General features: G+C 40.8%; 1 protein-coding gene across 6 annotated transcripts in view; it reads right to left on the bottom strand.

Moving 5' to 3' along the window:
• Positions 1-16,110, bottom strand: part of PIP5K1B (phosphatidylinositol-4-phosphate 5-kinase type 1 beta) — a 354,990-nt gene that overhangs the window by 162,330 nt on the left and 176,550 nt on the right. For 5 of the 6 annotated variants that reach the window (XM_068551827.1, XM_068551823.1, XM_068551825.1 and 2 more), the window contains exons 4-5: positions 9,994-10,035; positions 8,396-8,526 (exon numbers count right to left, since the gene is read on the bottom strand). In XM_068551827.1, the coding sequence (XP_068407928.1) occupies positions 8,396-8,526; positions 9,994-10,035 (173 nt within the window). The remainder of the gene's footprint in view (positions 1-8,395; positions 8,527-9,993; positions 10,036-16,110) is intronic. The other variant, XM_068551828.1, reaches the window with a different exon arrangement.

A 16,110-nucleotide genomic window follows, 5' to 3' on the forward strand; every position in this document is an offset into this window, starting at 1 on the left:
CATATCACAAAGAGCTAATCTCCCAATACAAAGAGCTCCAAAATACAGCAAAGAAAAAGACCCAAAAGTTACATATGTAAAAAAAAATAGCCAAGGGTATAATCAGGCACTTCACAGAAATGGAAGTATAAATGACTTACGCATACGAAAAGATGTTCAACCTCATTTATAATAGAATAAATGCAAATTAACGGTCACCGAGATATCATTTTCTCTCTCAGATGGGTAAAAATTTAAAACTTGGATATAGCTCAAGGGAGACTGGCACCCTGAGACACTATTAGTGGGAAAGTAAATTGATACTTTTCCTTTGGAGGACATTTTCACAACCCCTGTCAAAATGACAAATGTACATAACTCTTGATTCAGCAAATGCATGGCTATAATCTACAGTACAGATAAACTACTGTTTGTACAAAATGACATGTTTGTACCTGGTTATTCATTATAGCACTGTTTGTAAGGACAAAGGATTGGAAGCAACTTAGATGTCTCTCAGAAGGGAACCAGTCAACTTAATTATGGTTCAGCCACACACTGGAATACAATGCAGCTATTAAAAAAGAACGAGGAGGCTTACGTACTGACGTGGTGAGATCTGAGACAGATTAAGTGAAAGAAGCTTGATGCAGAACACTGTGTATGACATGCCACCATTTGTATACAAAAACAAAAAATATATCTTTGGCATGTAGCTGCACAAAAAATCCTTGAAGGATATACAGACCCCAAGTAACAGTGATCACTAGAGTTAGACAGGTAATAAAGGCACAGGGATGAAAGGGACACTTTTCACAGTATTTCTTCTAAAAGCATCATGAGGGTTAACGCTTCTACATATTACTATTTACAACATTAAAATTTTTTTTTAAGTTAGGGGTAAAAGCCATAACCCCAAAACAAAGCTCTGCACACTGGGTACCACATAGCAGAAGGGTTTGCTTCTGCTTATTAAGATGCGCCAGTGAGTAACAAATACCAACTCGGCATGAATGAAGTTCTACTGAAGGAAATGCAAATTAATGGGCTGTTGGCTCCAGCTGGAGTTTGTCAGGAGGTATAGGGCACAAGAGCAACACCAAACAGCGGGTGCAGTGAGGATCAGCCAGCAGACACTAACCTGCTTTTCTGAGGTTGGGCACTGGCAGACCTATACCGGGTACCAGTGTGGGTGCTGGTCCACTGACGCCCAGCACAGAGGTTCCTCTGCACGTGCATGAAAGGCTAAGCCAAGGCAGTAACACAACCGCAATCAGCATTAGTCTGCTGGCCAGTGGAAGAGGTCCACCAAAGACTCCTGGAGGCTTTCCTTGCCGGAGCCTGGGCGGTAGCCATCAGGAGACTGTCCAGCACCTAGACTTGCTCAGCAAAAACGGACTCTGCTGGAGAGCAGACTTCTCCACAATTTAAGACTTATGTTTCTTCAATCCATTTATGTAGTGATTGGGGAAAAAAACCTCCACTTTCCTGTCTTGGCATAAAATTGAGCCTTTGGAAATTTCAGCTGTGAGGTTTTCACCAGGGGTCTGACATGTTTGGATCCCAAGAGCTGGTAAAATTTCAACAATAAAAATCTGGAGGCCGACATGGGATTTCCAACTTGCTTTTGCCGAGTAAGAACCTAAACAAGTAAGCCAACACACAGTACTGTCCTATCAAATTATTAAAGAAAAGGTTTTGTTAACTCCACCGAAGGAGGAAGAAACTTCGACTAAAAAACTGTACTTTTCTCTATCTTGTCCTTTTCTCCCTTATTTCACCAGGAAGCAAAGTTTGATTATGGATCAGCTCTGGCATTTTGATATTCACTCTTCAGAGGAGTGTTCAATTTTTAATTTAACTAAATTTAATTTAAAGTTAGTGTTTGAAAAGATAAAAATAAAAAAATAAAGTTAGTGTTCGTCTTAAGTCCAAAAGTACGTTATTTCTTAATGGCAATAAATGTTTCGGATTATACAACGCTGAAGCTTGAGGAAGCATTAGCCACCATCTGGAATTTCCCATTTAGCAGATAAGGAAATCAAAGTCCAGGGAGGGAAAGTACTGACTGAAGCTAGTCAGGAACAAACAAGAGGGGAGATTAGATCCACATCAGGACAGTGGAAAAGTCACAAGCAGTCAGCTTTGCTTTAACTTCAATTTAATGTTCCTCGGTTAGTCTTCCTTTTCAGGATGCAGTTAGAGGCTTCAGGTACAACCTGCCCAAATACCCCAACTACTTCCCCAGGAGGGCCTCAGGTAGGCTGAGTCTGATTAGCCACGCTGGGGTTCTCATCTGTATGTACCGTGAACACCCAGCTTTGTGTATGTGATTTTAGAGCCTGATAACCAAGCGCTATTTTTGGCAGCACTGGGTGGAGAGATTTGGTGCTAAGCAACGGGGTGAAACTGATTAAGCATCTCCAGGACCCTTAAGGGGTCCAGTTTTGGAGCTGAGGCCCAGAGTTTTGAGGTTTTAGAGGCAGCATTTTATATATGGTGAGCTTCCTTGGTTTCAAACTGAAACCGACAGTTAGTGGGTTTGTGGCCTCCTGGCAAAACAAGTGGGTCAGCAACTCCTAGGTGACAGATTTATCATGAGGGATTGGCTCATGCGATTATGGAGGCTGAAAAGTCCCATGATCTGCCATATGCAAGCTGGGGGCCCAGGAGAGTTGGTGGTGTAATTCCAGTCCAAACCCGAATGTCTGAGAACCAGGAAAGCCAATGGTATAAGGCCTGGTCCAAGTCTGAAGACCCAAGAACCAGGAATGCTGACATCCCAGGGCAAGAGAAGAGGAATGTCCCAGCTCAAGCAGGGAGTGAATTAGCCCTTTTCCCACCTCTTTGTTCTATTCAGGCCCTCAGCAAATTAGATGATGCCCACCCAAACTGGTGAGGTGATTTTCTTTACTCAGTCTATTGATTCAAATGTTAATTTCTTCTAGAAACATCCTCACAGACACACCCAGAAATAATATCTTATCAGCTAACTGGGTGTCTCTTAGCCAGTCAAGTTGACACATAAATTTAACCATCACAGCAAACATGACCACACCTCCCATGAGGCAGGATAAGTGAAGGGTCCTTTGTCCTAATGTACAGATGGTGATACTGAGACAAAGAAAACTTAAGTGCAATACAATTGGACAAGTGACACTACAGTTCAGTAACAAACTAGTGGTGGCAGCCAGTCTTCAGAGTAGACCTTTGTAAGTCAGGGTATGAAGAAGCAACTTTAAGCATTATTAATTGCCTCTGCCAACTCAGGCAAGGTAGAGATCGCTCAGTTTTCACATATGACTATTTAACCTGTGAAACAGAAATTGGTCCTCTCTCTTGCCAGATTAGACAGTGCTCTGGAATGGAAAAACAAAACAAACATGAGAAAATAATAGACATACCCCGCTGCTGGTGCCAACCTCCTTCTGCTGAGCATGTCTGTGATGGGTACCCCTGAGCCGCCTTGTGAAACACGAGGCTGCACCATCTTTTGAGGCGAACCAGCTGACATCCAGTCTTTAAAAGTCAGTAGCTGAAGACAGCTTAAATTCCAAAACCAAAGAATGCATTCTGGGGTGTCATTTACTGGGAACATGTGATATCGTTGTTCATTATCTAAACGTTAAACTTCTCAAGTAGTTATTACCACACTGGGAAATTACGTTTTCAAGGCAATTTCAAATAAGTTAAAATGTTATGTAATATTCAGTGCATGCAATAAATCTTTCATTTTTGAGTTAAAGGAAGAGGTATATAATTTTTATTGACAGAAAATAATTTTCCCCCATCCCCGCTACATAAATGTTGAACAAATATTTTTAAAGTTTTGACTTGAAGGGACCTTGTGTTATTGGCTTGTCCAGTGACAGTCACACCACTCATTTAATCCTGAGAAAAATATTCTGGCAGCTTTGTGTTCTATCCACATCTATATAAAACCTGGTATGGAATGTCTGTATAGATCAGGGGTTGGCAATCTTTTTAGAGTCTTGTTGCAACTACTCAACTGTGCTGTCGTAGTGCAAGAGGAGCCAGAGACAATATGTAAGTGAATGGGCGAGGCTGTGTTACCACTGGATGAGGCTGTGTTACAAGTAAACTTTATTTAAAAAAAGAGGCAGGGGGCCAGCTTTTTCTCTTGAGCTGTAGTGTGCTGACCCCTGGTACAGATAGATTCTTGGATGAGTTTATGACAGTGAAACTTGAAATGCAGGTGGTTGGCTAGTCTGTCAAAACCATAACGTCTAGCACTGATATCTGGCAACACTTATATGCACCTTTGACATATATGTTTGCTTGTCATTTAGAATAATGTTTCGCCTTTACAGTAGTTCTGTGGAATTCTCTCCTCTCTTTGAGGGTATTCCCTGGAGATTCAAATAAATCCCAAAGAGCATTCATCAATCTAAGGGCAGTCTGTGCTTTGCAATGGTCCTCACATCAAGCTAAACTCCATTTCATAAGTGAGGAGATGAAAATTCAGGAGAGCTTTACAAATTCTTTGGTTAGATAATTATTCTTGAATATGGAAAGATATATAAACTTTTATTGCCAGCTTTCCAGAGAAGGCAGTGACGGTGTCTCCTGCAGGGGAGTAGAGGGATGGATTCAAGCTGGTTGTCAAGGGGCCAGACAGGTAGATTTAGTTTCATAATTCTAGATTTTTTTTTGATTCAAAAATGCAGAAATACTGTTCCTCTGCCTTATCACCATAGTGTCGGGAGAAACAAAACTTTGGAGCCAGCCACCCCGGAGTTCAGATCCTGGCTTTACCATTTATTGGTTTATCACTTTGGGTTAAGCCACTTAACAGCTCAGGGTCTTAGTTACCTCATATATAAAATGGCTTTTTTTATGGTAAAGGTGAAAGTAATAATAATAATTGAATAATGTATATTATATAAATATTATTAATAAAACTATGCTTGGTCCATAGTTGGCACATAAACTTTGCCTCCTGTTGCCAGTTCAGGTTCAGGTTTACATGGTAGAAACATTATAAAACATCCTCTTTCTTCCTAATTCCATTTACATGGGAACATTTATCTGCAACCCTGAGTTTCTGATCATGGCACAGAATGTGGGGTCAAAAGATTAAGATATGATCATGGTTCTCTTACTCATCTACTTTGTGATCTTGGAAGATCATGGAACCAGATAGTTGAAAAGGGTATTATATCATCCTTCAGATCTTAAACAGGTCCAGAGCTTTCTCCATCTACAAAATGAAATAATCTGTAGTGCAAATACATAATATCTGAAAATAACTTTGAGCCACTTTAAAATAAAGAAATAAAAAATAACACAATGCACTTTGTTGCTAAGGGAAACAGAACCAGCAGTTTCCTAGCAGTGGTAAATTAAAACATCTCAAGTCACCCTTATCAATTAGTTCTATGACCCAGATAAATGCATTGAATTTTAGAGCCACCAGAGACTTCAGAATGTTTCAGCTGCTTCAACAAGGGCCAGTCCTGCCCACCTTTCTCTACTCATCCACAGGCATATGGGCAGGTAGGGAAGGAGCATTATTTGGCCCCTTTACTGAGTTATAAATGACATACAATAGAGTATAAAGTTTATTAATCTTCACATATGCATATACCAGTGAAACCACCACCATGATCAAGATACTGAATTTATCCATCACTTTGGGGGGCATTTTGATTGCTACAGTTACTGGCATGGCCTGGGGTTGACAAATGTGCAGTCTTGCACAAAGAATTACCTCATCCAAAAAAAGCCAATAGCACCTCCATTGAGAAATACTGGGTCCAATCCCTTTGCTAAACCAATGAAGAAACTGAGCCCAGATGAGGAAACTGAGACAAGACCCCATGTAAGTTTCTTCTGTTTCATATAAATGCATCTGGAGCACAGATGTTCTTTAAACAAACAATACAGTATCTGCTGAAAGAAATTTTTGCCTGAATCAAACGTTTAATGTCATATTGACATTTAAAAGCGATATATGTGACAATGGACTCCTCTAAATAGGGTCAGTTAGCTGGGTGCTCCCCTCACCAGTGACATGTGTGCCATTCAGCGGCTGCTGTTGCTATCCTGGAATATAGAGTTAAGGTCAAAGATACAGAATCCAGCCAGGTCCAACTTTGGTTTCTTACTCCTGAATAAAAAGGTGAAAAAAAATCTCATTCTTGTCTTAATCATAACGATGCAGTAGGCTTATGATAAATTGTCAGTGAACAAAAGGAATCAAGGCACTCAAAGGGCCTAAAAGTGCCTATGAAGACCTCAGTTATGTGCTCCTTGTTGTACATATCTCATACAGTATCATGTATAATTCAGTTGCTAAACAGATGTAATTTTGATATTTAAGATATTAATTTAAAAATCATTTAGGGTTTTATGAGCTCCAAGAACAAAACTTGGTATCAACTAGAACAACTGTCACTCTAAAATGGGAAGCAATGTGCTAGCTCGGTGGTTCTCAAACATTTATGTGCTTAGAATCACCTGGAGCAAATGTTAAAACAGGTTCCTGGGTCCCAGACCCAGAGTTTCTGATTTTGTTGAACTGGGGGGGAGCCCAAGAATCTGCATTTCTAACAAGTTCCAGACGGTGCTGATGCTGCCGGCCTGGGGACCACATGCTTGGGCCATGGCTTCCCGCGGTTCCCATCCACGGTTGGCTCTGTTGATTGGACACTATGAGCAGAAAAGATCAGCCAGGATGGAGCACCCTGCCCTTCTTTGTACACCCATCCTGAGCTGTAACTGCTCCAGCGTCCTGAACTCCCCGCCAGCCAGCCTCTTACAAAAGGCCTCCGCTCCTTTTGTTCTTTGCAGTGGAAGAAAAAAATAAGGTTGGAATATTTGGGTAGAGGCCCTAGAAGACCATGAGAATTAGAATATTCTGGAAACACATTTACAGGAATTTGAGCCTGATTTACAGGAATTTGAGCCTAACAGAACATACCGAAAGATTAAGATAAACTCATAACCTCCTGACTTTAAAGAGAAAAAATGGTTAATACATACTTTTTTGGAATGATAGATTGTTAAAAACAAACACAATGGACATTTTCCAGCTATAGAAAGAAGAGCAGTGTCATGAGCAGACAGGATTCTATCTTAGGCCTTGGGGTTGTCCATTTTCTGCATGGAAACTAGTTCTTGTGGCTGCTAGGGAAACCTAGAGAAGCACACTTTAAAACTTGCATAGACCAACTTTGTTCTTCAGCCCAGAGCATTTAAAGCAAAATGAAGCTGTCTGGGTTCATAGCTGACTTTCCTTTATCTATGGGCTCTGTTGTGACTACATGGACACGCTCACCTAAAGGTCTTATTTCTAGGCAGTTGACACCTGGACATAAAAATAAATGTAAGTACCATTTCCCTGAAGGTTTTTTTTTAAAAAAATAAGGCAATGAGAACACTGAGAAGAAAAGTGCCAGTCCAACCATTCTCACTCAAGCCAAATAATAATTGATAATAAAATTGTCTTATTTTGGAGAGAATCAGTTATTTTAAAATAAATGACAAGTCAATCCTCATAGCCCCAAAGAAAATATAATTGCCCCCAAGCCCCCAAATTAAATATCTTTATTTTTATTTTTTTGAAAAGTCCTGTCTGTAGTAGCGACATTTCCAATTTAATAACAAGTAGTTCTCTTCCTATGTTAAGCTAGTATTAGACTTTTAAATTATTTATTTATTTATTTATTTTGGTAAAGCATGTATAATATAAAGCTTACCATCTTAACCATTTTAAAATGCATAGTTATGTGGCATTATGTCCATTTGTATTGTTGTGCAACCATCCCTACCATCCATCTCAGACTTATTAGTTTAATTGATTTCCCCCCGCCCAGTATAATAAAGTTAGAGGTGATATGTATGGGTAAGTTGGGTGTTTTTGCAAATATGGCATCAAAATAGGGGCATCCTCATAAGTTTTCTGGAGGAAAGTTAAGTTAAAAGAGGAGATACATGAGTGTACTCAGATAGGAGGCCCAAATGTGCATCCCCCAACTCATCTTTTAAATTAGGGCTAGCAAAAACTTGGCACCAGCTGCTGCGTCTTGGGTGCCCTCTTTTTCTAAACCTATGCAGACATTACTCTGTGATTACCGTACTCTTTCCCACTGAATCTCAGAGTCCTTCTCCATAGGGTCTTCTAGGCATTATCACAACTAATTAATTACAACTGGCCCAAAGGATGAACCTTATTTACCATCACCATATACAAATGCAAGACACCTGATGCAACCGAAAGTAATAATCATTTGGATTGCTTTTGGGCAAGCCAAAGGTCTAACATGAACATCAGTACATGATGTACACATGCATGGATAACAAAGTCGTGTACTGGTAGAAAAGTCTTCAATATGGGGATGTCACAACGAAGGTTCCTTAGCATGGAAATCATCACAAGTAACAACGTTCTTACCTGGGTAGGAACACACTTTCCACCACATAAAAGTCTTGCATGAGAACATCTCGATCTGGCTTGGAGGTGAGATTACCCACTGTGTATCCTATTCCCAGCTGAATAGCACCTTTGATGGCAGATGATGCAGTCTGCAGGGACAACAAGGATTTCAGCGTTAGCCTCAGTAGTTGGGGCCTTGTTCAATGTCACAAGCAGCAAAAACAGGAGAGTGAGGTTAGATTTCCTTTCTTGCTCCTAAGCAAAGAGGAAGCTAGGTTTGGAAAGATGACAGGCTGCTTCTTTTAATGGAGAGTACTTTCCAAACATCAAGGACACTTCTTGCCATGAAATTATTTTGGTGGTAATCTTTCCTATAAATGTTCCTAAGGTCAAATTACAGTCCAAAATCTCCATCTTTCTTTTATTAAGAACTTAGAAACTTGGTAGAACACTTGCAATATACAGAATTATAATTTCTACCAAAGGATAATTGATACCATTGCATTTTTTAAAAAAATCAGAAGTTCTGTAACATACCTATGGATCAGGAAGAGTATTTGTCTTCATAAGAAATGAGAGAGCAAAAAATAATTTGAGCCTTTGGAATATTAAAAATTTTTTTTAAAACATCTTTATTGGAGTATAATTGCTTTACAATGGTGTGTTACTTTCTGCTTTATAACAAAGTGAATCAGTTATACATATACATATATCCCCATATCTCTTCCCTCTTGCGTCTCCCTCCCTCCCACCCTCCCTATCCCACCCCTCTAGGTGGTCACAAAGCACCGAGCTGATCTCCCTGGGCTATGCAGCTGCTTCCCACTAGCTATCGGTTTTACATTTGGTAGTGTATATATGTACATGCCACTCTCTCACTTTGTCCCAGCTTACCCTTCCCTCTCCCCGTGTCCTCAAGTCCATTCTCTAGTAGGTCTGCGTCTTCATTCCCGTCCTGCCCCTAGGTTCTTCATGACCTTTTTTTTTTTTTTTTTTTTTTAGATTCCATATATATGTGTTAGCATACGGTATTTGTTTTTCTCTTTCTGACTTATTTCACTCTGTATGACACACTCTAGGTACATCCACCTCACTACAAATAACTCAATTTCGTTTCTTTTTATGGCTGAGTAATATTCCATTGTATATATGTGCCACATCTTTATCCATTCATCTGTCGAAGGACAACTTAGGTTGCGTCCATGCCCTGGCTATTGTAAATAGAGCTGCAATGAACATTGTGGTACATGACTCTTTTTGAATTATGGTTTTCTCAGGGTATATGCCCAGGGGTGGGATTGCTGGGTCGTATGGTAGTTCTATTTTTAGTTTTTTAAGGAACCTCCATACTGTTCTCCATAGTGGCTGTATCAATTTACATTCCCACCAACAGGGCAAGAGGGTTCCCCCTTCTCCACACCCTCTCCAGCATTGTTTGTAGATTTTTTTGATGATGGCCATTCTGACTGGTGTGAGGTGATATAGAAGACCTAAATAGACATTTCTCCAAAGAAGATATACAGATTGCCAACAAACACATGAAAGAATGCTCAACATCATTCATCATTAGAGAAATGCAAATGGAATATATAAAGTTTAATTTGAAAATTGCTTACTTGTTTTGCCATGGGTCCATAATCAAAATTTCCTTCACTGATCTATGATAAAACACATAGCATTGGAACACCAATATTTCCAATTTACTACTTTTCTAATATTAATCCATAATTAAATTGACAATGTTATCTTGGGGGAATAACATATGTGTGTGTGTGTGTGTGTGTGTATGTGCGTGTGTACATAAATAGTTTTAACCAACATAATAGGAGAAACAGCAGAATAACTTAATTTAGGAAAATCAGAATGCATTCTTCTTAAGGGTGAAAGTGTGGCATATTTTTATGCCTTGCACTGTTTAATGTAGTACCATGTACACAGCAGGAGATAAATAAATACTTAAATCAGTGGTTCTCAACCAGGGACATCTGACATTGTCTGGAGACATTTTTCGGTTGTCATAACTGGTGATGGTGGTGGTGATACTACTGGCATCTAGTGGGTAGAGGCCAGGTATGCTGCTAAACATCCTTCAGCACACAGGACAGCTCATAACAAAGAATTATCGAGCCCCAAATATCATTAGTGCTGAGGTTGAGAAACCATGCCTCAAATGAATGTAATAAAGATCATCTGTTTTATAAAAAAAATATTCCTTTTGAGTTACCATTTTCACTTAGCAAATCCAAGACCCATCTCCACTTTCCCACATGCCTTTTGTTTTTTTTTTACTTCTTCTTGCTTTTAATGTCAAAAAACATATCTCCTTGAAAAAATGTATCCTCTTGATTTCTTTGATAGAACATGGTCCTGGGCCCACTTCCACCTTTTCTGATAGTCTCTCATGTCTTCACTAACTTCTCATATTTTATTTGTTATAGTTGCAGTCCCTAAAAGTTTGATCCTTGATCCTTAGATTTCCTTAATTATGCAGACAATCAATCCATTCCTAATGGCTTCAAATACTGGCTCTATGCATATGACTCTCAGACGTTTTAAACCTACTTGGATGCTACTCTATCATCACAAACACAGTATATACGGCACCAAACTAAATTTTATCTTACAACCAATCCACCCTCCCCACCCCCCCCACCCCGAGACTGGTTTCCTCTCCCAAGGTTCAGTAATCTTGTCAACCAAGGTTGAACCCAAAACAAACCACATCTTGCACAGGGCTAGGTCCCCAATAAATACTTGCTAACTTCCCTTGAAATGGCCAGGATCATTCATACCGCTCAGTCACCTCCACTGTACAAGCAGTAACAATCACTTTCCCATGGAGTCATCGTTTAATCGCTCTGCTTACTTCACTGCAAATATTACATCACCCTTAGTGTGAGGACAACTACCTACCCCTGTCCCTGCAGGAGGTAAGAGAAACGTCTTGGTGTTTTTCTTTTTTACACATGCCTTTTTACTTATGATCCCAGAGCAGCAAGATGGCAAAAGACTGAGAGTCAAGCCCAAATAGTGTAACCAGTGCTTAAAAAACAAAAAGTTGCTATTTTAATACTCCCGCTCTGAGCTCAGCAATGCCAATTGGCATCAGTGACCTTTTGTACTAATAGCTCTGACTTCTGAAGGCTGAAATGAATTTTTCTCATTTTAACCTCACATAAAAATTCAAGAGATTTCTCTTCTCCTATCCATCACTCAGGGCAGTACGGCACAAGACATGACATCAGCATTTTCCAGAGGACCCAACATCCTGAAACGTTCTGTTCCAGACCTATCAACAGACTCACATGCTCTCAAACTGCTTTTCCTTCCCCACACCCCACCCCGACTCTGCTTCCAGAACTACCTGGATTTCTGCTTAATTCAGTCACTTAGGGCTTCTTGGACTGGAACATCTGTCAAACATGGAGTACCCAATTCTTTGTCACCTACCCACCACATCCCCCCTCCCACGCCCCCAGGAACAGAGGGTGGTCAAAGGTGCAGGAGGATATATCTGGTATTTTCAAACCTTAGAAAGTCTGGGAATCACTGGGACACTTGTTAAAACAGACTGAAAGCAAAACTACAGAGACACTGAAAAGATCAGTGGTTGCCAGGGGCTGGGGGAGGGGAGGTGGAGCACAGAGGATTTTCAGGGCAGGAAAAATACTCTGTACGATACCTTTGTGATGGATGCACATAATTATGCATTTGTCTAAACCCACAGAATGTACAACACCAAGAGTGAACCATAATGTAAACTATGGACCTTGGGTTATTATGATGTGTCCATGTGGGTTCATCGGTTGTAACAGTGCACCCCTCTGGCGGGGGATGCTGATAATGGGGAGGCTGTGCATGTGTGGGTACAGGGGGTGTATGGGAAGCCTCTGTACCTTCCTCTCAATTTTGCTGTTAACCTACAACTACTCTAAGAAGCAAGTCTTTAAAAAAAAGTCATTAGGCACTGAGAAAAAGAAAAGCAACTTACGGGTTGCATCTCCAGAACTTCTGATTCTGAAGGTCTGCGGTGAGGCTCAAGCATTTGCTCTTGCTCTAAGGAGCATTAAAAAAATCTCTATCCTGTGGTATAAGATTAAATTTTGAATCCCCGAAGGAATAAGATTTTGGAAAGGACCCCGCTGACATCTGTTTAGTTAAACCAAAAACCAGACTTGTAATACTATTACTTTCCTTTCAGCCTCCTTAAAATTTAAGTGCTTTGAGGAGAGATATAAAAGAAATCATAATAAAGTTAATCTTTTTTGATCAACTATTTGTGCCAGGCACTTAATGTATAGATAACAACAATTATAATCACAATCTACCATAATCATAGCACACACTTACAGAGTGATTACAAAAAGGCAGGCACTATTCTAAGTGCTTTTGGTTACATTAACTCTTGTATCTTCACAACGACCCTGTGAGGTAGGTACTATTATTATCTCCATCTTAATGACTCAGGAAGGTTTAGTAACTTACACTAGGTCACACAGCTAGTGAAGAGGTGGAGCTGGGACTCATACCTGGGGAGTTTGGCTCCTGAGTCCAAGTTAGAAAGTACACGTTAGAACCTCTGACCTCATTTAAGCCTTCCAAGGACACTCAAGAGTAGCGACAATCACACCCATTTTACCGGTGGGGATTTAAGGCTCAGCAAAGTTAACTGACTTGCCCCACTCACATTGTTAGAGTGTGGTAGAGTCTAGCTGCAACACCCGCGCTGCTTCCGTGTTTCTTTCTTTTTTTTTTTCAAAATGAGCCTGGAATCAGAGTTGGAAGCTCTCTATTAAGTCTGGCTGTTTGACCTCAGCAAAGGAAGCAGCTCTGTGGGATCCATTCCTTTTGATGAAAATAGGGATAAAATATTTTATTTGCTTCTAATCATACCCAACCATGGGTAAGCCTAAGAAACACTTGTAAACCACTTGGTTAACCAGTATGAACTCCATTGTTAAGGTCACTACTAATAACATGGGGAGGTATAAACTAAAGGAGATATTTTGCTGCCACGGGAGGATCGTTACCGCAAGGTTTCCTCCTCCCCATCTTTGTGTAAAATTAAATCCTTTAGCATTGATGTATTCGGGTATAATTAAAAAGCATCTTGTCTATTTCATGGAAACGTCTCATTGTATTCACTGTGGCATGTGGTTTTTAGGGCCACCAGCAGTAAAGGCCCCATTACCTGACATTTTCCCCTTGGACATCAGGCGCAGTGGCCAGGATGGAAGAAACCATAGTATTTTCTGACACAATCACTCTTGAGCAAGATGTGCTTTAAAATTACGAAAACACTTTGAAATGCTAGCTGGAGAGTCTCTGATGAGCAGACTAGCAAATCATGATGACAAAGAACCTGTTGTGTGTAGTGCCGGTGTCTGCTCTTCTAGAACCAGCAGTTCTTTCCCTGAACACTCTGAGGGAAAACTCCTCTCCTCCTTCCTCGGGGATGCCACCAACAGAGCAGCGAGTCTGTAATGAGTCGGCAGCTTCGCACACACACACTCAGTCCCTCCAATTTTCTCTGTGTGGCTTTGCATATGCTCTAAATATGCTGAGACGTGACCATTTCCCCTTTGACCTCTGTGAAAACATATAGGTTTAGATTTCAGAACACAGCCAAACAGAGTCTATTTTTAATTCGGGGCTTTTTTCAAGGGCTAAGTGGAGGCAACATATTGTGTGGATACTAGGAACACCTCTAAAGCCTTTGATACTTGGAGAAAGAAGCAGGCAACACCACAAAGGCAAACCACACACACTTACTTTCATAGTTCCTCTTTACTAACCCAAATTTGTTCAGCAATGATGGCAATACTAAGAAGAAAATTAAAGTCAGCTTGCATTTGGATAATATGTTATGGTTTTCACAATATTACTTTTTTTAAAAAAAAATTTTTATTTACTTATTTATTTATTTATGGCTGTGTTGGGTCTTCGTTTCTGTGCGAGGGCTTTCTCTAGTTGCAGCAAGTGGGGGCCACTCTTCATTGCGGTGCGCGGGCCTCTCACTATCGCGGCCTCTCTTGTTGCAGAGCACAGGCTCCAGACCCACAGGCTCAGTAATCGTGGCTCACGGGCCTAGTTGCTCCGCGGCATGTGGGATCTTCCCAGACCAGGGCTCGAACCCGTGTCCCCTGCATTGGCAGGCAGATTCTCAACCACTGCGCCACCAGGGAAGCCCACAATATTACCTTTTAATGATTGCATTTGATTGTCACAATTGTTATGTGGGTAGGTAGGGTTTTAATGCCCATTTTATAAAGAAATTGTGGCTCTGGATGATTACCTTGACCTAAGTCCCCTGGCTAGTATGTGGTAGACCCAGGAGTGATATTCTGGTCTAGAAGGTACCAGTTCAGTGCTCTACCAGTGTGCACTGCTTTACCTGCCTGAATTTTCTCTGCAGGAGATAGATCTGATTGAAGCTGAGACACACTTGAACCGTGAGATAATGATGATACTATCAATGAGACTAAGCGTCTATGCAAACCCGCTATTAGGGGAGCAATGATCCCGACAACAGTAAGATTTTAATGCTCTTACATTGGTTACACGAAACTGCTTTCTACAGCACATTGTCTATGAAATTAGATCACTTAATATGCAATCTGATATCACCGGCTGTAAAAAGGAAGTATTAAAACATTTCAAGTCAACAGCATTTTCCTCCCTAAGGTGATCTGATAACCTAATTACAGGATTATAGCCAATATATACGTTACCAGAGTGATTTTTAAAAAAAGCACAGATCTAATCTTGTCACCATCTTGCTCGAAGCCTTCTAATGGGTCTGTAGTATCTTCACCGCAGGATTAACTCCAAATACCTTAGCTTGACACGGAAACCATCTATGATATTAGTCCCTCCGTACCTCCCACTGACTCCTGCGTGCCAACATAAAAAAAGATCCTAAACACACACACACACTATCCTTCGAGCAAGGGGACCTCACAGGTCCATGAACCCCTAACAACTATGTGTGAAATTTTCTGCTATGTGCATTTTTTTCCAAGGAGGGGGTCTAATGCTTTCTCTTTTTCTCAGAACATCCATTTTCTCAAAACCACAGATGTAGAGAGGCTAATTCTAAGTCAGAGATGTTTACTGAGAAGTACCTTAAACTAGGCCATTAAAAAAAGATGGTTCAGTAACACCTCTTTTTTTTAAAGCTTTTTTTTTTTTTTTAAATTTTTATTTATTTATATTTATTTTTGGCTGTGTTGGGTCTTCGTTTCTGTGCAAGGGCTTTCTCTAGTTGCGGCAAGCGGGGGCCACTCTTCATCGCGGTGCATGGGCCTCTCACTGTCGTGGCCTCTCTTGTTGCGGAGCACAAGCTCCAGACGCGCAGGCTCAGTAATTGTGGCTCACGGGCCTAGTTGCTCTGCGGCATGTGGGATCCTCCCAGACCAGGGCTCGAACCCGTGTCCCCTGCATTGGCAGGCAGATTCTCAACCGCTGCGCCACCAGGGAAGCCCCAGTAACACCTCTTAAGAGCAAGAGGAGACAATCCTTGTTCAGCCAGGGAGACCCCGGCCCCTCTTTCCCATCTGACAGCTCAAGTCCAGTTCTAGGTTCTCCCTCCTGTCTCTGAACCTGAACTCAGCAAAGAGGGCAGAGATTTCTTGCTCATCCCAATGACAGAATTAAGGAAAAAGAAAGGGATAGCTGGCACAAAACCGGCTGTAGGACTATGGACATGGGATAGTTGGTAAGCAGGCAAGCCT

Source organism: Eschrichtius robustus, chromosome 10, assembly GCF_028021215.1.
Source record: "Eschrichtius robustus isolate mEscRob2 chromosome 10, mEscRob2.pri, whole genome shotgun sequence".
Taxonomy (NCBI): domain Eukaryota; kingdom Metazoa; phylum Chordata; class Mammalia; order Artiodactyla; family Eschrichtiidae; genus Eschrichtius; species Eschrichtius robustus.